Consider the following 21,437-nt stretch of genomic DNA (forward strand, 5'->3'; position numbering starts at 1 on the left):
ATTAATTTTCCCGAATTGAACATGCCGCCGGTAGCCACACTGCACGTTTCGTGACAAGGCCATTCAAACAGCTAGATCCCTTGGTAAGCAAAGTCACTATGCCACGCCCAAGTTAATCGGGGGTTGCCAGCTGTACCGAAGTAAGTGGGGGAAGGGTACGATTAGCGGAAGTGAGGGGGGCGGCGGTTCAGCTGCATGACATTGGCACAGGCTTACCTTTTCTGGACTAATGATACATTGAATTCAAGTGATCGTTCAAACAGTCATCCAGTCAATCATCTTCCGCGTTGCATTGAAAGGTACCAAGGACAGAGGCGTTAGGGACATTTACTTCTGTTTATCTAAGCGTCCGCAGTACATACATACTCTGTACATCTAATCTAGGCTTGGCACTCAGTTTGGAACTTCTATTCCTTTAGCCATCTGTCTACGCTTGGCCTTCTTTGATCGTCTTTGCATGACCTGATCTGACGTCCTGAGTGAAACCCCATGGGAGTCATGCACGTGCCTTCTGAACGCATCCAGTGTCGGGAAGTTTGGATCATGCTGGCATTGAGGATGCTTACATCGAATGAGATCACCACATTGTATAGCGCGTTCTCGTTCTACTAGATGCTGGTTGTCAAAGTGGTCGTTTCTGACTGTCGGCCGGCAGTACCTGAAAGTTCGTTCTTCTAGGGGAAGCCTCCCGTCGCCGACGCACACAGGACACTGATTCGGATCGAGGAGGAGTGGGAAAGGCTTGGGTTGAGGACCCTCTTCGATAGGTGGCTTGGGTTGAGGATGGGTACGGATGCGGTCTCGTTTGACCGTCTCTCTCTTATCACATAGTGCGACCATCAGATCGATAGCCTCAATCCTAAGCTCCATGAGTTTGTCATGAGAGCAATCGGCTGGTTGGTGGCAGAGGATTTGGGCCAGTCTGGTGCGCTCGGGAATCTGGAGGTTGATTTCCGGTTCAGCATACTCCTCCCCCTCTTCGCCATTTGCTTGCCTCTCGATATCCCATGTTGGGCGGTTGTAGAAATGATATTCGCGGTACTCTTTGACGACGTTCTTGTCGCGTTGATCTCGCTTCGTGCGTATCTCCTCGGTCAACCTGCGGATCTCGGCTTCGTTCTCTTCACCCTGCACTCGGTATTGACCACCCTTCAACTTCTGTCGTTGTTGTTCCAGCTCCAGAATTTCCGGATCGGGTGGCAAATTTTCCCAGACCTCCTTAGGGACCATGTCTCTCGATGCCCGGGGATCGCGCGTGAGGCTGACATGCGCAAATACTTTACACATCTGCTCCTCGGTTTCCTCTTCTAGGAAAGTGTTCTGGAGGTCGAATTCAACGTTCTCGTTGAGATACGCGCCTTGGAAAGTGGCAAACTTGGGATCGTGGCGCATCATCTGGTCGCGGACGGCATCAGACGCATTCCCTAGGGCCGAAGTTGTTAGTATTGGTGGTCCTCGGCAACCGCTGCTTACTTCGGCCTACCATTTGCCGCATTCGCCGCCCCTCTTCGGGCGAATCGTGGCGTCCAGGCCTTCTCGAAACCTGCATCAAGGCTCTGTCGGCCCATGTCGTCTCGTAATTTGGAATAACTCATGGCCTCGTCGACGGCCAACGCACCGCCGCTGAGCTTTCGAAAAATCGGAACCTTGAGCATTGACTGCTTCCAACGTAAAGCCATAGACTGGACCGGACCCCTGGCCTCTGCTCTTAGTATCTGGGTTGCATCTGTCAGGCTCGCTGCGCCGAAAGCCTGGTCGTGGAGCGCTAGAGCGATGATGGTGCTGGCGGCACAGAAGATGAGCTTCCTTGCGGGTGTGAAGAAACAAGACGGTCGACTCAAGAAAAGTCAAACAGTCGGTTCGACAGAAGTTGAACGGTCGGTCGAATCGTTGGTGCAAGGAGGAGATTGTCGATCAGGAGGAAAATCGAGAGACGTCGGTCGGAGAGAAGGATCGATCAGCCCTCATATACATACTCAGACGGTCAGAGGGGGAATGTCAACGTGAAGTCAACGAAGCTGGGGTATCGCGAGACTAGCGCGTCGAGTGGTGAAAAGTGACGTTCTTGACGCTAGCTTTCGCGTCGGTGAGCAGGAGGGTGAGGTGGGGATGAAGTTGAAGAATGGAGAATGGGCTTTTCGTGAAGTTGGCCGCGATGGGGGCGGTCGCCACGGGGCGTTCGGTGAAAGTCGAATCGTTCGTCGACTGGGCTTGTCATCAGTAGACCTTGAGCCCGTCGAATCGTCGAAGTTGCTGATTGAGTTGAGATGTTGATGATAATGATGGAATACCGAGGTCGAACGAAGGGCTTCCCAAAGGGCACCAATGGATACAGGGGGGGTATTCATTCCTGAGAGCCTGCAGGTTGCACTCGTCTGACGCTGTTGCAACGGCGAGGAAGCCGCACGCACCTTTTGGGATTTGATTTGGGAGCCGTTGTGCAAGTATCTCGGAAGCTCGGACACCCTCATCTCGATCGCGGCAGAATACACTGGCAACTCGACCCGAACACCTCAATTGCGCAAAGGCGGAGCGCGCGAGGAATGCGGGTGTTGCTTTTCGTTTTCGTCGCAAAAAAAGTTTGGCGCAGAGGGATGCAGCGTTTCGCAAGGTGGCGAGCGGTCTAAGCCGTTCGACGTGAAGGGCGTCCGGTTCATTCCCTTGTCCGAGCGGTCAAAACGCTCGGGGATCCGCCGGCTATATCCAGTGAATGGTGGCCATCTTATCCGCTTCTGTTGAACGATACATTATCCGTGCACTGTAACTAGACCCCATTTCCCCCACGGCCAGAGGCATTCACCTAGATATCCACTTTTACTCTTCAACCTGCACACGATGAATACGTCAATTACCCCTGTGTTTTTTGTGAGTACAACAAGCTCCTTCTAGAAGCTAGGGAGGCACTCTTTCAGAGGTAATTCCTTAAGAATACTGATATGTTGATACCTAGTCCGGAATGTCTATATCTGTATCTTGCCAATCGCTGCCACCTGCGTTGCATAAGATGTCACCACTCCGAGGACCTCTCACTCCTTAACATGTCACAATAGTCTTCGAAGGGCACACATGGGGCGATGCACATCGTCGTCAACGGTTCATTACTGCATCCTTGTCAGTAGCTCGCGGTCAGCAGCCCACAGTACACAGTCCCAGCGCGTTCACTTGCTTTTCGCGTTTGGCGCCTGGCAGATCAGACCACGCACGTGCCACGCCAGAACCAGACTAGACCACCCGTCAGCCTCTCCAGTCCATTCACCCTGAATGATGCCCTTTCAGTCCGCGCGAACCCCTCTCACACGCCCCCTTCCCTCTCCCATTACACGATCGACGCACAAACACACACAAAAACACACAGACACAGGCGCCGGACCAGATGTCTGTTGTACTAGGCGCCGAGCCTCGATCCACGACATTAACAGCCTGTTTTTGGGCCCCCGCCCCCCTTTTGTGTGTGGGTGTGCTCGCACCTCGGCCTCCCAATTCTCCTATTCTCGCTCCGTTGCCTCAGTTGTGTCCGTTCTTTTTAAAGCTTTCATTAGCCTTTCCAGAGCGGCAATCCGTGTCATGAGGAGGACGGACCTCATCTCAACACACCGGCCTCTCAGTGCTGAGGACTTGCTCAATGAGGAATCACATTGAAAACTGTTTCACAGGACTTATCCCATCTTCTTTCTCAGTTGTTCGCCCTTTTGGACACTAGAGGACGAAATCTATAACTATGGGTCAACTGCACCAGTCTAACAAACATTTCTCGTTCATACCCGACTCCTCTTTCCGTCGTGTAGCAACAGCAAGCAAAGGTCAACAACCGTACAGAGTGAAGTCTCTTTTCGACACAACGAAAGAAAAAACGTATTGTTTCTGTCCAAAACACTCCCCGCGCCCGATTGTTTTCTCATTCCCTCACAAGCTGGGTTGTTTGACGTCAGCCCGGGCATTTCGGAGCTAGCTTTGCACACTGGAAAACAACCGACTGACGAATAACAAACGAGTACGATCCAGCCGAACCAAGTTGGATTGGCCATAGAGCGAAGAGGCTTTCGAGGCAGATCCAAAGGCTGTAACTCCGGCCTTCCCAACCTCTACAACGACTATCATTACATCTATCACTGGCCACAGCCATCGGTTCATTACGATCGCCATGAGGATTCGGCAGCCTCCCACGTGAGCCAACTTCTTTCCTCCATCGCTCGGCTACGACCGGTGGTCAGGATACCACAGCCGTCATGGCATCATGGCCGCCGGATATCGACGTATCGCAATCACCTACTGCGCCGGGGCCGGAGGTCTTCGTTGTCCACCGAACCGCGGCTCCCGGCCGCATTCCTGAAGGTCTTACCGATCGACATTGGACAGCCATTCAATCTGCGTCGCTAGTTGTCGCTGCACTAAGCTTTGTATCTACCACCATCGCCTTCTACTGGTTTTCTCGCAGGAGACGAAGCTTAAGACATGAGTGAGTTGATCTCGACCGATGGTGCACCATCTTGAAACCAAGCCGGGACAACCTTGGGATTTAGTTCCCTGCTGACAAGCATCCAGACTCATCATGTTGCTCACGTCGAGCGACATGCTTAAGTCACTGTGGTTAATCATCTTTCCAATCGTCGACTTCAAAATGGGTTCAGTTACATCCGAATCGTCGTTTTGTCAAGTGAGCGGCTTCTTCCTTTCCGTCGGCATAGAGGCATCCGACGTTGCCGTTGTTCTCATCGCCCTCCACCCAGTAATTTACCTATTTCGATCGCGACAATCTGGGCGCCGGAACGGCGGTAACCCCCACCGCCGCCTTACTTTTAGCGCCTTTGCTTTCTTTCCGCTTTTGATGGCTTCTCTAGCCTTTATCAACCGGCCTGGTTATGTGAACAAGGGCGGTTACTGCTATTTGCCCGTCCGTCCCGAATGGACGATGCTCGCCCTTAGTTGGGTGCCCCGCTACATGATTCTTTTTGCTATTGTTGCACTATACGCATCTATCTATTTCTACGTTACGTTGCGCATTCGGCGCTTCGGTCATGTTAGCGCCATGAGGCGCGCAAGTGCGGAACAGATGCCAGACGACAGACTCTGGTCTCACATTTCCCCAGTGCTCCTTACTCCGTCTCACCGTGGGTCTCAAGCCTCCATGGAAGGCTCAGAACGACAGCAAGCATCTTCTGCAGCCAGTACCACCGCGGCCCAAATCGAGCTGCAGCATAGCCGCCAGAAGATCATGTGGAATTGGCCGACGTACGGTGCCGACGACGATGACCGTATTTATGTGTCAAATGGAGCCGCCTCATCCCGCATATTGGCTACTAACACGAGTGCCCTCTCCCCTACTTTTGTGCCTCCCTTGTCACCCCCTCAGAGTTATATCGGTCGCGATACCGTCGATTTTAGTTCACCTGATCATCGATATCGACAGCAAGCAAGTTCCAGCACGTACTGGAAGCCGCTAAGTAGCCCGACGAGTGCCCGCACTACATCACTTGCAAACATCTGGTCGATCATTCGCCAAGGCACATACCTCGAATCGGATCCTGAGCACAACGCAACTCCGTTTCTCTTTCACCAGGTTATGACCGAGACGCGCGACAAGATCCGTCGCCAAATGCGATTCCTATTTGTATACCCCCTTGTGTACACGCTGATTTGGGCGGTTCCATTTGCCGCGCATGTTATGCGTTGGGATAGCCCAGAGGACTCGGGTCATTTTGCAGCCGTGTTACTATCACTAGTAAGCCTGTCAATGCAAGGCCTAGTAAATTCGTGTCTGTTTTGCGCTGTAGAAAAGCCTTGGGCGGACAGATAGGCAAGATACAGGAGAGCGCCTTCAAACATACGGCGAACCAAAGACGAGAATCGGCAACGGATCGGTCGAAGGGATATCGTCGCTAGCGTAATCATTTTTGTCTTCATGACAAATGAATTAATGTATATTTTCTTGATCGCCTCATACTAGAAATCGTTTACCAGTTAAGCACAGCTCTGTCACAGTAAATTGCTTGGAATTTGCGAACCATTGAGTCACCATCAGTGGTTCGAGTGGTGGAACGACGCTGCAGGCAGCTCTTAGTAAAGGATCTACTAATAAGCGACAGGTACGAATCGCTGGCCGACACGCGCGCCCAGATCCATCCTCTTCGCCGACCAATCCCCAACCCCGACCCGAGTATACCATCCTGCCAATCGGTTTGCCTGGCTGTGACTTGGCAAGCAGTCGGACAGGGCTAGGGGTGAAGTCGTGCTGGGCGGCGCGTACCAAATTTACCCCGAGTGGAGATCACCTTGCCAGTTGTTAGCGTGCCCTTCCAAAAACAGGTACGCACATGAGTGCGATTTGGGCGGCCGTGATAAGAGAAGTCGTTGGCACAGCAGATGCATCTGGCCCCGGGACTGGGTCCATGTTCAACGAGGCGCCCGCGCAATAAGTCCGGGCGAGTGAGCTTCGCTCCGTCAATGACCAAGATCGGAAGGAAGACGGAAACGAAGATTGGGATAAACGGCTTGCTTTCCGCTGGTTAGCACACCATTGCGTTGTCGAAGCCGGGTCGCGGTAGGCGTGCTCACTTGGAGGACTTCGAAACATCACAGAGCTGCACGTGCCACTTGGGGCGAGCTCAGGAACTAAGGTGAGTCTTGGCGTGCACGGATCACAGGGCCTCCCATGGAGTGCTGTAGTCCGTGCACCAGCATGGCTTTACCGGCTGCACCTGAGGGATTGACCTGGATGGAATCGACGTTGAGATATTCAAGCTAAGAGAAACAAAGTGTTTATGGGAGCATCGTTGACGCATTGAGGTTAAGTATACATCTCGCCATGTGCTTAGAGGTTTCTTGGGATCAGTCGCGATACAGTAGTAGGAACGCCGGTAATCTCGCAAGAATGACTCCACTTGATGCTACGCTAGCAAAATGTGGGGGGTGGCCGGCTCAATAACATTGGGCCGTCAAGCCCCGCTCGGCCGATCTGTCGTGGTTCACGTTCCAGCCGTTGCTTGCATGAGAAGCGGGGTTCAAGGTTTGAAGTAAATTTGACAGGCGGAAATTTGGGTTGGCCACCGGGGAAACTTCCGGTGGCTGATATCTAATTGATTGCGTGGCGGACTAGATTCCGGTGGTTGATATCAAATCACACACTGTTTCAGGCCGGAGGCCTCCTCCGGCACCTGCCACTACTGGGGCGGACGCAAGCAGGTGGACAGTATCGCGTGGTGTAACCTTACATTGCACGGCGCAATCATTGCGTCATCATACAGTATTAACATGCAAACATCTGCTTCCGCTGTGCCGTGCCTCACTCTTGCCAGGCCCAAGCTGCCCGGTAGCATGACCAGGGCGGATCTTGTCGTCCATCACCCGCTTCCAGCCCCCCTCTCTTTTTCCCCTCCTGTGAAGGATTTGACAAGCATACATACTGTACAAGGGTTTTACATTGCTGCCGATTTACATTTGAACAATGCACCTCTCGCAACTGCCAAATCCAATCCTTTGTCATTCAGGTCAATCGTCCCTCGTTTCACCATCGACGCATTAAGGACTGTAAACTCGTACAACCGACGCTCTTCCAGGAACCCAACTTCGCCAACCAGGCGGCCCAGGGAATCCTAGTAAACTTTCGTCTTCCCCAAGAACAACGATATCCCAGTCACTAGGGAACCCCAGCAAACATGGACTTCTCCGCCGGTGGTGTAGGCGCGATTCACCAAAGTAGGTAACCGAGTCAAAGCATATTTCGAAATGCTCCCCATTCATTCGCCAACTCAGCAAACGCAGACAGTCTACAGCAGCAACATCAACATGATCAACCTGCATGGCTTCAGCAACACCTGCCATTGCAACAACCGTCGGGAAACAACGTTGCGCTGTTTGTGTCACCATCAGCCTTGACTTCAGCCCCCGCAGCCCCTTGGCTTACAGCGGATCGACAATCGTCAACCTCGACGCAAAATACTAAGTCATGGCAGGACTCACCTTCCGGCAACCTTGTTGAGTCTCTGTCCTCGCCGGAAAGTTCCGTGTCGTCGCCTGTTGGCCCCCATACTTGTAATCTGGCAAAGAAACCGCAGGCGGTTCAACCAGTAGACTCAACGGAGGCACGAAATCGCCGCAGAGGCCGGCCAAGGCTTTCGGGGACTAGCCAGCGCGCCGGGGCAGCATCGACAGCTGCAAAAACAACAAAAAAGAGCAAACAGAAATGTGCCTCAACCGCTTCAACAAGCGGGCTCGACGACTTGAGCAGTCATCTTAGCGGCGGCGACAGCAAGAGGAACAAGATCCGCGCACGTAATCGTGAGGCCGCGTATAAGTGCCGGCAGAAAAAGCAAAAGGGTATTGAGAAATTGCAAACCCAAGAGACGATTATCAAAGACATTAATAAGAGTCTCAACACCGAAGCGGCGATGTTGCGCGACGAGATCCTGATGCTGAAACACATGGTTCTCCAACATGGTGGATGCGGGTGCTCTTTCATTGAGGACTATATCTCAGGCGCAGCTCAGAATCTAGTGCAATCTGGCACTATGACCGATGCTCTAACTGATGGTGGAAACACGCAGACACGCAGTCAGCCCTGCATGACCGGGGCCAATGAGGGTTATACCGACTAGCAGGTATTCGACAGGGACAATAATGCAGACGTGCCCTCTCTGGGATCGGAGAACGGTTTCTCTGATCTCGACGATACCGCAGGCCACACCGCGGAAACCTCGTCTGAAGGAGCTTCGATTTTTTGCGCGGAGGAAGGGAAAGGAAAATCGAGTACTTTCCGAATCTTGAATGAGAGGATGATGGGTAGTACCCCCGCAATCTATATGTAGTATACTGCACTATATAAGTCTTATAGTATAAATTAGCTAGCCTCTAATATCTTTAGAGTTAAAAAAATATCTTCCCTGTGTGTGTAAATTTTAACGCCGTGGCTGGCCTCCCGAGGGGCATGCGGCGTGTAGGGCTACCAAAGATATCCTACAAGTCAAGCCTATTGGCACAGAGTTTCAAGCCTTTTGCCCGTGACCACTATACGATGGGCCTCCAGGTTAGCTTCATCTAACACTTAATTGAGCCTTTGCCCAGACCTAGCCAAAGGTTTCCCGCGATATACCCTAGCGATAGTTCACCATACCCGTCCCCCGTGTTGCGAGCTCCTCCCGTCAGTGGCCACGGTTCACCGGCAACTTAAACGGCTTCCTTGTATAGCTCCTTCTTCCGAAAATAAGTATAGCGCTTCGGAGCGCTCTTCGTGGTCGTAGTGTCTCGTTGGTGTTAGGCGGCTGTCCGATGACCGGTAAGAGGAGGTACAGCTTATTCCTCTCCGTCCTAGTCTGCCAGGCTCTACGACAGATAAAGACACAGCTGTGACTCTTCGAGGGGAATTCTTCGTTCGTATGGGGGATTGTGCTGAGAGAGCGAAGTCGAGGAGTCGGTCGAGGGTGGTAAAATAGGGCCTGAGAGTACCGCTTCACCAGGAAAGAACCCGCCTCCTTCGGCAGGCTAGATGGAACCTCTGCTTCGTCAATTGAAGACTTCATGTAGCCTGCGGAAGGCGATATCGAGTCGGCGGCGGTTTGTTAGGTTGAATAATCGTCGGCTCGATTCGTGGGGAAAATTTGCGTTGTTAAGGGTTTGATTAGCGTATAGCTAATCTGCCCCAGCGCGCGGCGGCAAACCGCGGGGACTGGGGCCCACCCTTAGCATTGCACTAACAGCGCACGCTAAAAGTGGTAGTTGTTCGGTTGAGGTTGGGAGGACCTGGAGAGAGGCGGCGTTGCGGCCGTCGAATAGGTCGGTGCCGGCGTGGCTTGTGTAGCTATAGAGAAGCCTCAGGGCGACGGAATCGTATGTTGCTCTGGCGGGGGAAGCTGTCAGCTGGAGGCTTCCGAAGAGGGGATTTATTATTTCTTTCTTGCCCCTACTTTTGTACGGAACGGTTGAATTGTGACTTGCTGGAGCATCAAAAAAACAGATGGCGAGACGCTGTTGCTCGTCATGAGATGATTATGAAGTGACAGCTTCCAGCAAAGGAGCTTGTTGTACAACGCCGTACACTGTCTGCTATCCAGAAGCGATGCCTGTTCATTCATGGGAAAACCGGACGTGAGCTGGTTGGAAATCTCGAAGAGGGAACACTTGGTGCTGGACACCTGCAACTGGTGTGACCTTTGGCTTGCAGGGCTATCATTGGAGCCGGGGGGGGGGAGGATGGGGGGGCTTGCGAGCAGAGCCCTTGCTGAGCTTCCACGTCTTCGAATGCCTTCATGATTCGAGGCCTCGGAACCAGCATCGGTGAGATAGGGAGTACGTACGCAAGAAGCAATAGAACCCCCATATCATGTGAGAGACTGCCTTCCAGATCTTGACGCTGTGAGCCTCACACGTCCCGCAAACCCTGAAGGCCATGGGACTACCGGTCTCAAGACGAAGTTCCGACCAGGTGCGCTTGATCAACGCACCATAGGCACCTCTCTATCTCCATTGGTCCCCCTCCACCTCACCTAGGGCAGAAGCAGGAAGAAAGGAACAGCTGGAGGATGGAACTGACGCAAGCCCCATATATTAACCCAAGAAACCAGCCCAGGTGCACACTGATACAAGTAGCCAAGGCCGCCGCTCTTAAGGCCGCACAAGTACGAATACACAACACCGATGGAAACACGTTTGAAAAAAAGGAAAATAATTCAAGAAGAAAAAAACCCAGCATATGTGTCATGACCAACACAGGTGCGCATACGGTCTAGTCCAAATGGTTCATATCAGAGACAGATACGTGGAAGAATTGAGAGAGTTCGCCTGGAGGCACAAGCTAGCCAGGAGTGCCAGGAGTGCGACGTTGCAACTCAGCAGCAATTTACGGGCGAGACCTACTTGAGCCTATGTAATGGGCCTCGCGCTTTTCGATGCCCGAAGCCTTGCTTTCTGCAGGATGCAAAGCCCCCGTTCCCCGAGCGGGATGTTGTTGAGCCTTTTGTCAGCTCTTGGTAAAAAGGTCCCGAGACACGGTCCGGCAGCCTCGGTCCGCGGCCCACTCCGAGACAGCTTCGCGACCCGGGATGCAAAGAAGGATCTGGATTCCTTATAACGGCCCAACTCGCGAAGAACGATGAGGAAGGGAAGTTCGCGAGTCTACGTGCCTGCAGGTCCGAACCTGGCTTGGCATTAACCACGGCTTCTATCAGTTGTGCTGAGGCAAACTGCAAGCATGCCGTACGACAGTTGCCACAGAAAGTACATCGGCAGAAGTACATGTTAAACCCGAGGAATGGACCCGAGAATCAGACCCGAGGGCAAGACCAACACGGATGATCCAGCTGCCTGTCTAGACCTCACTCTTATCATCAACGTCGGCCGACTGTTTTGCAGGAAAAAGAAACAATACATTGTGTAGGGGACAGGAAGAAAAGCTCCGAATCCTAGCTAGGCCCCCATGGTGTGGCCCATCGCAAAAGATAGCCACATGTGTCGCAATCCTGGCTATGAAGCGAGGTCGGTGTGTCACCTCTTCTTTGGTAGTTCTGGCCCCAGGGTTCAGGGTTGTCTGCCCACCTAGGTCATTGGCCAGAGGCACCGGAGCTAACTCCTGCGCTGGCTAGCACGTTGCGACCTTTCACATTCGAACTTGGCATGTGTGGCTGGCTGCGTGTTGTGTCGTTCATTGCTGCAGTCCCGTTACTGGCTTGCGCTGTGTAACTTACAGAGGTATTGTTAGGTTGCAAGAGGTTATTTCTATCCCTCCAGTGGGCTCTTATCCTCGTTGCTTGTCTTCCGTAAACCATCCTTCTGGCACGCACGTGGTTGGGCAGACCATATCAATCGGTCGCTTGTGTGAGGTCTGCGTTACACCCGCGTGTGTTGGAGCCGGCATCCTGACAGGCTTAGGGCGCACTTGCTGCATCGGTCACGGTCACCCGTGCACATGGTGTGGAAATCGGATGAACTAAGAGTGGATCAACTAATCCGTATCTGCATCGGCAATAATTTGGAGGAGATGGAGAGAGGGAATGACGACGACGAGCAAAAGGAAAAGAAACGTGAAACAGCAGGTTCATGAGGGGGAGGGAAAGGAGGGAAAGGAGGGAAAGGAGGGGAAGAGGTCGGCGGAAGTATCTCCGCAGCCAATCACAACGGTAACCATTTCGGAGTACGTCGCGACATGCAGCACATCAGCCACTGGCTGATTGACAATCTTCTCTGTCTACGGATAGGTATGTTCTGCCAGCAGCTGCCATCCTGCCGGGTCTTGGCCTTGTCTATGTTTTCTTCGTCATTTCCTGCCCCCCCCCAACACTTGCATGAGGTACAGCTGCAGTACCTATGGAAGCAAAAGCGGAATGCCCGGTTGCATTTTTGGACAGAATTGCCCCTCCCTAGCTCACGCCCCGTGCGATTCCCTCTTCGTCTCGGCCCAGACCACGCTACGCCAGCCATGACAACCACCGAGCCTCGCCCCGCCCTATTGAACGACACGCTGGCTGGCCGCGCATGCCTCACACACGTGCAGAGCACGGTAAGTTTGAAATTGAATTTGCCTCCTGAACATCTGCCAAAGTCACACTGGATGCTATCATCACGCCTTGGGTGAGCAGTCACTCCCTGCTACTACTCGTGCGGATAAGCAGCCCCATCGTGCCCATCCCGCATGCTCACACCCTTCCCTGACAACCACCAGGGTCTGGTCAAATATGCCCTCGCCCGCCCCCTCCCTCCAGGTATCCGTCATCGCCTCCTAAACCCTGGTTTCTTTGCTGTCCGTATCTTTCTACACTGTTTGACTTCGGAACTATACCCGTCGACAGCAATTGGACCGGAATCATGGCTTTCGACCGATCCCGTTCTCCATCCCATCCACCATGTCGCACCCATCCTGATCCCTCATCATCTCTTCTCGGTAATCAAATCTGTCTTTCAGGAGGCCAATGTAGCTCCTGCGAGGACCCAGGGTTTGAGTTTATTTCCGCAGCACCAACTCGAGATCACCTCCAAGGCGGCCTGCTGCTGGAGCCTGCCATCCCATGTTTGTACGACTGTAACCCAATGCCGTGGCTCAGTCCAAGAATGAAAGTTAGCTAACATCCATCCGTCAGAAATCAAATGGCTCAGTCAGGTCATCCCGGCTCAGCCCTGCTGGTTGAGGCACGATACACGTCCCTGTCTCTTTATGACGTACCACTGTCGGAGCAGACACCCTTCTTGGCTCCCACCAACGACTACCATTTCCATCAGCAGTGGGCTGGGCAGGGTTACCAGACTTTTGAGCCAGTATTTTCTCTCGGCAACTCTGCAGGACCGACGGACTCGATTCATTGGGAGAGGGAACGACCGAGCCATCAGGCGTCAGAGGCGGCCATAACGACGACCCCGGGTTACTCGGCTGTCAGCTGGGCGCCGTGGTCCGAAGACTGGTCCTGGTACCAAGAGCTTCAGCAAAATCTCCAGCAATCACAACCGGTCGTCTTCAGCCAGCCGCCACAATGTCCAACACCGGCTGCCTCCCCCCTTGCCATGGACGCAGCTTGGCATCCTGCTACCAGCGGTCAAACCCGGCCAGAGCCAGACTCTAGGACCACCACAACGAAGAAAAAAGTAACGATGTCGGTAAAAGAACCATTGGAACCGCATAGTTCGTCGACGGCCCAACACTGCGCCAAGAGGGCACGCGTTGAAGCTGGCAGCGAACCCTCTCCCGTCACCCCGATTTCGTGTGTCAAAGGCGATAACAAGGGCGAAGACAGCGACATTTCTCGGGCGCTGCGAGGCCCGGAAAGGAAGAAGACATATCGCGTCAAGAATCGAGCGGCCGCCAAGCGCTGCCGCGAGAAGACGACGCAGTACGAGATGGACCTGGTCAACAAGGAGAAGCAGGTTACGCAGGAACGCGTGTACCTGGACTCTTGTGTGACAGCGCTCAAGAACGAGGTAACGTCACATACCCACTTTCCGACCACCCCCCCATTCCGACCACCCAAAAAAGAGGGCATTCCCACCAACACCAGTATGTTCAATTAACTATTAACTGCACCTAGATGCCACCACAATACAGCTTTCAGCTTCACTAGGTAAATCAGACTCGCTGGATCTATCTGTAATATCCTCTTTTTCGCCAGCCTCAATTTGGGCCTTCTGGATGTCCTTGATGTTGGCGAACTTGGTGTTTGGATCCAGCTGGACTGCCCTCCTTTTTCTTACTGCAGTATTGGCAACCTGGGCCTGCAGAAGCTCCAGCTTGTGCTGGGCAGCTGCCAACTGATAAGCCTGCTCACTAAAGCCTTTTTTTACCTTCCTAAATAGGAGGCGTTGAGTAGAAGCGTGATTTTCCAGCTCTGTGAATAGCTTCAGTTGGCCAGCCAGATCCTTCATCTTCTTTGGCGTTGACCATGCCACTGCAGACGACGCAGATACCCATCCTTCAGCTTCTTTACTTCCAGCCTGCCCTTGGCTGCCCTTAGACTGCCCTTTGCAGGCCTGATCTGATGGCCCTGGTGTTGATGGGAGCAGCAATGGGCTCATAAGGGGTTTGGCCACAGAGACAGGCCATAGGCCAGTATATTTCCAACCACTTTAGATGTTCTGCATCGTCAAGCCTGCCAGACAAGCCTTCTAATAACAGCCTATAAAGTTTCTCTTGCCTACAATAGTAGAATCATTCCACTAACTAAGGTATCCAAGCTCCTTCCTATAGGCTGCCTTTACAGGGCCAAAGACTGACTAGTCAAGTAGCTAAAGGACATAGGAGGTGTGTGGAGGTAAGAATAACAAGTGGATGTTATTAATATAGCAGAGCCACATAAATTCAGTCGTTGTATGACTCCCATGGCCATCAGCAACCAGTAGTCTAGCCTCCTCCTTGCCCTAAGGGAGGGTCTAAGGGATGAAGACCTTCTGCAGCCATTCAACTGCAGTGTCGTCTGTAGTCCATCCATTTTCTGTTGCAGTAAACTGCCATCCTTTATAAGGGCCAAGATCTAGAGGAAGCCACTGCTGCTAGACTATCTTACCCTTATATATAATAAGGGGATTCAGGGCATAGCCTATAGCAGAGATGCATTCGATAATAGACACCCATGCCCTTAATCCAGGCTGTTTCTTGCAGACAGACTTCATCTCAGCCATCCCCAGCACCAGCCCATTAGATCCCTAGCCCTCAAGGATACCAGTCTCATCCATGTTATATCTATTAGCTAGTTTAATGCCCTTAATCTCTAGTATAGCGAGGAGTTTAAACCAGTCCCTAATGACCTCAGTAGATGCTCCATTAACACGTCTAGAGTCAACAGGGCGACTTCTCTAGACCTTGATTGATAGGTTTCTTCTTTTAAATCCTTAGATCCATTGCTTTCCTAGAGGATCTATATCCCCCATAGCATAAAGGATCCTTTCTGCGAATACCTTCACTTGCTGATAGGTTAGAGCAAGCCCAAGGGCATGCTGGATTCGCACCCATTCAGCAAGCTTAGCCTCCTAATCAATAGAGAGCCTCTAGTAGTCTGCAAAGGCAATATCCCTTAGTTAGGTGCCATGCAGACGGTCTCGGAGGGTAGTCTTTAGGATGCCATACTCAATAGATGCCTTCCTTAGACTCATACCCTTTCCTACAGCCTCAATAGCCTAATTAATCTCATATTCGGTATACTGCCCCATTGGGGTTAGAATAAAGCGTATGCAAAAAATGAGGTGATTTGGATGAGTGGTGAAAATGTTGTGATAGTTAGAAGTAGGAGGAGGTGGGAGGTTGGATGTGGCGGTGAGGCATTTTTAGGTGGTCGGAATGGGGGGGTGGTCGGAAAGTGGGTATGTGACGTTACTCGCGCTGAGGAACCGGATTCTCGAGCATGGCAGCTGCGACTGCGAGATGATTCAGGGATACATTGCGAGGACAGCAAGCAGTGTCGGCTGCAACAGGAACAGAGTACCCGCAATGATGCTGCTATCGACATGAAGCTAGGCACAAAAATACTAGAAGCATTGCAACGTTAAGTCTAATACTACATTGCTTTGAAGCGGTGCTGAGAGGAGGGCGCTCAGGGCACGGGAGAGCACAGGAACGAGGCCAGCGGTCTGTTTTGTTCGGAGGGAGAAATGTCCTAACCAAGAGACTTGCGGATGCAGATGGCGTTCGATGCAAGATATCAGTGTTGAAGTCGCCTCGTCCGGACTCAACGTGCCCAGTCGACTGAGCTTTGTTCTTGCTCCTCCATTTTCCCACGGCCCTGCTCGTCCGCCGTCTCTGCCCATTCAATAAACGACTTCTCCGCCACGAACATCGTCAAGAGACCTCCCTTGGTTGATGGACTGTCGACCGGTTCAGTTCGGCTGTGAGTCGTCGTGGAAGCAGGTTGTATCCGTTAGCCGTGTCTAGAACGCCGCAGCAGGGCGTTGGAAAACAGACAGGCCGGTTATTGGCCTGTTTTTCTCGGAAGAGTCTCCAGCGAATTAACAGCCGCAGGGACGGAGCACTGTGCCTTTTGCTGAGCCTGGCAACCAGCGCACCGCCACGACCACCACGACGATCCGACAGGGCATTGCTACAGGCTGTAGCGTACAGGTACAGACGGCTGCAGTGCTTGGATCTCATCGTCAGTGACTCGGCAGCCGATCCAAAGCATGCGGTGTCATCATCATCATCATCATCATCATCAGTCCTTCTTTTCTCCCCTTCTTCGGACAGAGGACTTCATTACCACCCCTGCGTGTACTTCGTCAGGTCTCCAGTAGCCAGAGGGGAATATCATAGAAGGCCGCGAACGACCAATCGCTGGGAAGGGGCCTGCTGACATCGACAGGCAGAGGGTGCCCGACGCCTCAGCACAGTTTTGATAGACATGGCGGCGTCTAGCTGGCTTGCTGCGGCATCCTTGCCTTGGCCGTAGCTGAACGGATGCCATAGCTACACGACAGCCTGGCCTGGCCACCACGGCCAGACGAGAATCCATGGGGTTTAGACAACTTTGCAAGGCGTAACTTGAAGTCTTGATCGACAACTCCTTTCTTTTGCTCTTGCATTGTCAAAGCCATCATTTCTTTCCCTTTAGGTAATTTTTATATAGTTATGATTTCCTCATTCTCGTCGGAGGGCCCGCTGTGTGATCGTTACGACGGCGCCGGAATATTTCGAGCCCCCCTCAGTCCCAGCACTAGCACCAGCACCAGCACTAACACCTGGCGACTGATGCACCTGAGGGCGGAAGTGGCAAACGAAAGAGCAGCAGCCACCTCTGTGGCGGCGTCATGGTCTTTTTTGTCATACCCTCCCTCTCGATTCATCCACCCGCGTGCCTATTTCAATTACTGTCGGCGAGCGCGTTGATCACGCCGTCCCGACTATTACACGTCTGTGCCTCCTATCACCAGTCCTTGGCAAACCTGGTCGCCCACAAGGCTTGCCGTGGTCTCCCTGTGCTCAAGGTCACGATGAAACCTCAGCGAGAGATCCTACCCGCAGCCCCAATAGCAGCTAGCAGCGCTTCATCAGAACGGGAGTCGACCCCGCGATCCGCCACCGGGACCGCCTCGAGTGCGCTTAGACGCTGTCCCCAGACAAAGATTGCTTGCACCTCATGTCGTCGTCGGAAGTCAAAGTGCGATGGCCAGCGTCCCGTGTGCTCCATGTGCGCCGGCATGGATCGTACTAGGTGTGAGTACGATGCCGACCCAGGCGTTACTCGCTTTGCCGCCCTCAAAAGCAAGCACGAGGAACTGCAGCGCCGCGTCGCTCTTTTTGAGAAGCTTTTCCGCCTGCTGTCGATGCGCTCCGAGGCCGAGTCTGTCGAAATCATCCGCCGCATGCGCACCGCCAACATCGAAACGGACCTTGAAGACTTCATCAAGTTCATCAAGAACGCCGACTTGTTGATGCAACTAGTCTCCGCCCAGTCAAACCAGACACCCCCCGCCTCAGAGGAGTCGAGTGTCGACACGCACCTCCTAACCATACCCCTGGCCGACATATCCTCTCTCGTCGAGCTTTTGTAATAATATGACCTAGCCCTAAACTCCCTCTGGGCTTTTGATACTGACAGCAAGACACCAGAAGATCTGCCGTTTCCAAACTCGACGCCTCGGCCCAGACTGCTTTACTAGACACGATTAGACATGATATAGCTGTCTTCACCTCACAAGAAGGCGGTCGATCAGGCTCCGCTCCGCGGAAACAGTGAAGCTGGAAGGAATGCCGGACGGAGAGGCACACGTAGAGATGGACGGTGGACGACCCCAAAAACAAATGGGCTTTTCTCAAGCGGCTACTTAACAATCACATGACGAGACCGAACTGATGCGCGCGTACGGACTGCCCTGGGAGATTGGCGCATTCTTGTATGACGGCCACGAGCAAATGGGGTTCGTTAAAGGACGGCTGTCGGTCAGCCTCTACATGGCACGGGGGCTTGACCAGTTAATCAGTGAACTCCGCGTGTACAAACCACGACGACGAAGCAGGCGGCGGGCTTGGAATACCACCGGGTCGTGAAAGGGCGTAATGATTCCTTCTGAAATCAGGTTCGCCTTTGTTTGTGGACAAATGTGGGCGGGATTAAAGACTGGGACAGGTAGATGATCTCCTCTCTAAGCAAATCAAGTTGTCGTCTTAATTGATGATTGGTCCAGAAACACCCTCTGAAGCACGCACGGAACCATCGCCGAAAGACCAATGAGTGTTCAGGCTGACCAATCAACAATGACTGTCTTCCTGTTGCGTGTTGAGCTGATGATCCACTAGTGGACCACCGACATCGAGGTGACACCATTCAAAAGAGGGCGTCTCAGGGGATCGTTGGAGCATAAGTAGCTGTCGACTCTCTCAACCCGTCAACAAATGTCTATCTTAGGACCACCATTGCCCCTCTTCCAATTCCCCACTGCCGCTTCACAATGGATCGGTATCCTTGTATCAACCGATTAAAGCACGGCGTCGACTGCCCCTCTGGGTCATCGTGCACGGCGCTCGATGCGAAGACTGCGTTGTGGTGTGTAGTGCTTCAAGCCTTCAATGGAAATTGGGATCGCTATAAAAACAATTCCAGCACAACCGATAAGAGCGGACTGTGCTATGGAAGCACGGTCGTTTGGCATGGCCAAGGATCGTGACAAGCAGCTGGGGTAGGAACGACATGCATCAAGCAGGGCTGATGCTAAACAATGTCATGGCAACTCAACTTTGACCCCGCGAACCGAACGCACTTGCTTGTTGTCTTCCATGTGAACGGCCAGCTATGGAGCTCTGTGTTGAGCAGAAGGTTGGACGACAATTGATTGCAGACGACCACCAAAGCACAGCGGCAATTGCTCTGAGCCATGACTTATGTGACTGCACAAGCCATACCCTTTACCAGATGGTCGCAGATAGGACGTACTTCTTGCTACTACGTGACATCATATCCAGTCTGATACCTACTATCACTGGCTACCCACAGCGAACCCCCCTCCGGACAGATTGACGCGCTTCCCTGCGTCTTATCGCGACGCGTCAACTTCACCACCATCACGCCACAATACCAACGACAAGATTTCGGATTTGTCAGCACCATCTCTGAGGCCTTTATAGTGGTGAAGAGATCCAAGGAGAAGGCGGCGGTGTTGGGAGGTTCGGGCGCGGACCAAGAGGACCCGGGCGCGGTCGTTGTGGCGGGGTCGGAGGGGCGGGGAGGAGGGCGTGTGTGTGTCAATACACGTTCACAGGACGCAGAGTGTTGTGAAAGTTTTCTTGATTTGATAGGAGTGTTTTCAAAGTGTGAAATGTAGGGCAGAGTGTAGTCCTTGTTGAATGTGTTTTTTGAGGGCCGGTGACTGGTTATCCGCAGGGTGACTTGATTAGGTGGTCGGTAGTCGCACATGAGTGATGATTTGGGTAGCAAGAAAACTAAATCAAAGGCTTGAAAATACACCCGGCAGTAATCTCCCTGAAGCCCATACAGTTTTCGTATCCTGATTGGGCTTTATTATCTGCCGTCTCGCGTTGGACTCTTTTGATTTGGTATAGTTGTGTCTGCCGGCCGAAGGAGTGGGGCTGTTTGCTACATACCCACGGAGCAATGAGTTTCTAGGCTCCATGGGGCGCCCCCATCCATTGGTTCTTCAGTACCCCTCCCTCCTCTCTCCTCTCATGCCTCGAGAATCGAGAAAAGAATCTTGGAGGGGGGTTCAAATCACCATTAATTGGAAAAGCATAGCTACTCGGAGGCCCTGGTCCTTCTATTTTCCCCCTTCTCCAATTAAAAGCGGACATCGTCACAACCGAGCGGCGGGCGCCCGGGTCTCGAAAACTGCAGTCCTAGGTCGTTCGTCACATGCTGACTGGGGCTCTGGTGGTGGTATCAGGGGTTGTGCAAGACCTCGTACTACGAAAAAGATCACAACATACCCTGAACACGGCGATTCAATTGTCCCGTGTCGGGCGTGAAATTTGAAACCCAGCAGCCTTTTTTTCAGCGAGAAACCCTAATCTTAGGCGTCGCTTGGCACCGGCCTCTGGCACAGAATCCTGATTCCTACGGGGAACCTGTCTCGACGAAGCGTCATCCGAAAAGGCGCCCAAGTCGCATCACAACAACTGGGAGAATGGATGAGAAGAGGCACTAATACTTTGTAAGGCGCAGAAAACAAACGGGCAATAGTACTGATGCACGTTGTCTACAGCGGTGTAAATCTGGCATGAGAACAAACTCGCTAAGCGTGGACAAGCAGCACCAAGAACCTAGTCTGCGCGATTCTCGACTAACTCGTCTAGTCGCCATCCGCACGAGAAAGTGTTATCCAGTTACTTATATCCCGCCTGGCTCCCCTGGAAAGCCACCAACACATTGCCCTAGCTCGATCCTCCACTTGTGTCCAAGACTTGGTGTATAAATGGGTGCCTATGCTGCCCTCATACACCTACCTGCCTAGCCACGGCCACTCCGATACCCCCTCTCGTTGCACTTCTGTTCCATGCGCTTTCACATAATTGCCTAACTATGAGTACTGACTATCAGGTTATGGACTACTAGTATGAGGCCAGCCTCCCCCACGTTCTCAACTTCCTTCATCTCTCTCCCGATCGATTCGCCAGACAGATTACACCATCATCCCGGCCCCGAGAAGCTCCCCTCTCGGACCTCAGTAACTCATGCAACGGGAACGAAAGTACAGGAACATCCTTCCAAGTCCTCCACCAACCACCAACGAGAACCTTGCCAACGAGGATGGCGAGGCTCTCTCAGGGAATCCCAACGGCCAAGAGGGCTCCAAGAGGAAGCGTCAAGCGACCACTAGGGCCTGCAACAGCTGTCACGAGAAGAAGATAGGGGTAATCCCTCATGCTTCCACTTTATTTGACACACCTGGGTCCTTCTTTGGCAGTGGAGCATTCGTGCGTTATGGGTTGGGTGTTGTAGGTTGTTGATATTACCCATCGCAACTCCGTTTAAGCTTCACACACCCCCCCCTCGCGAACACGCTTGGAAAACCATTCACGGATGTTGCTGAGG

General features: G+C 52.7%; 5 protein-coding genes across 5 annotated transcripts; all 5 read left to right on the plus strand.

The window, feature by feature from the left end:
• The first annotated feature begins 3,289 nt into the window (after positions 1-3,289).
• CDEST_09274 (Putative G protein-coupled receptor GPR1) lies at positions 3,290-5,936 on the plus strand. Its single transcript, XM_062925433.1, has 2 exons — positions 3,290-4,456; positions 4,543-5,936. The coding sequence occupies exons 1-2, from the start codon at positions 4,227-4,229 to the stop codon at positions 5,792-5,794; spliced, it is 1,482 nt and encodes a 493-aa protein (XP_062781484.1). The 5' UTR covers positions 3,290-4,226; the 3' UTR covers positions 5,795-5,936.
• Positions 5,937-7,652: 1,716 nt separating this feature from the next.
• CDEST_09275 (Putative transcription factor Jun, basic-leucine zipper domain-containing protein) lies at positions 7,653-8,591 on the plus strand (the record flags this gene model as incomplete). Its single annotated transcript, XM_062925434.1, is given in 2 exon segments — positions 7,653-7,696; positions 7,712-8,591. The coding sequence occupies 2 exon segments, from the start codon at positions 7,653-7,655 to the stop codon at positions 8,589-8,591; spliced, it is 924 nt and encodes a 307-aa protein (XP_062781485.1).
• A 3,539-nt stretch (positions 8,592-12,130) lies between these two features.
• CDEST_09276 (Putative basic-leucine zipper domain-containing protein) lies at positions 12,131-15,659 on the plus strand (the record flags this gene model as incomplete). The annotated part of the gene is made up of 3 exons (XM_062925435.1): positions 12,131-12,182; positions 12,647-12,995; positions 13,062-15,659. 3 exons carry the CDS (start codon positions 12,131-12,133, stop codon positions 13,981-13,983), a joined length of 1,323 nt encoding a protein of 440 aa, XP_062781486.1. The 3' UTR covers positions 13,984-15,659.
• A 1,543-nt stretch (positions 15,660-17,202) lies between these two features.
• CDEST_09277 (Putative zn(2)Cys(6) fungal-type DNA-binding domain-containing protein) lies at positions 17,203-18,545 on the plus strand (the record flags this gene model as incomplete). Its single annotated transcript, XM_062925436.1, has 2 exons — positions 17,203-17,942; positions 18,005-18,545. 2 exons carry the CDS (start codon positions 17,203-17,205, stop codon positions 18,129-18,131), a joined length of 867 nt encoding a protein of 288 aa, XP_062781487.1. The 3' UTR covers positions 18,132-18,545.
• Positions 18,546-20,064: 1,519 nt separating this feature from the next.
• Positions 20,065-21,437, plus strand: CDEST_09278 (uncharacterized protein). The gene has a single exon (XM_062925437.1). The coding sequence runs from the start codon at positions 21,077-21,079 to the stop codon at positions 21,350-21,352; it is 276 nt and encodes a 91-aa protein (XP_062781488.1). The 5' UTR covers positions 20,065-21,076; the 3' UTR covers positions 21,353-21,437.

This window comes from Colletotrichum destructivum, chromosome 6 (assembly GCF_034447905.1).
Source record: "Colletotrichum destructivum chromosome 6, complete sequence".
In the NCBI taxonomy this organism is placed as follows: domain Eukaryota; kingdom Fungi; phylum Ascomycota; class Sordariomycetes; order Glomerellales; family Glomerellaceae; genus Colletotrichum; species Colletotrichum destructivum.

Coding starts and splice junctions, on each gene's coding strand:
- CDEST_09274 (XM_062925433.1), top strand. CDS start 4,227: ATGGCATCATGGCCGCCGGATATCGACGTATCGCAATCACCTACTGCG. Junction 4,457..4,542: donor AGACGAAGCTTAAGACATGA/GTGAGTTGATCT, acceptor ACAAGCATCCAG/ACTCATCATGTTGCTCACGT.
- CDEST_09278 (XM_062925437.1), top strand. CDS start 21,077: ATGCAACGGGAACGAAAGTACAGGAACATCCTTCCAAGTCCTCCACCA.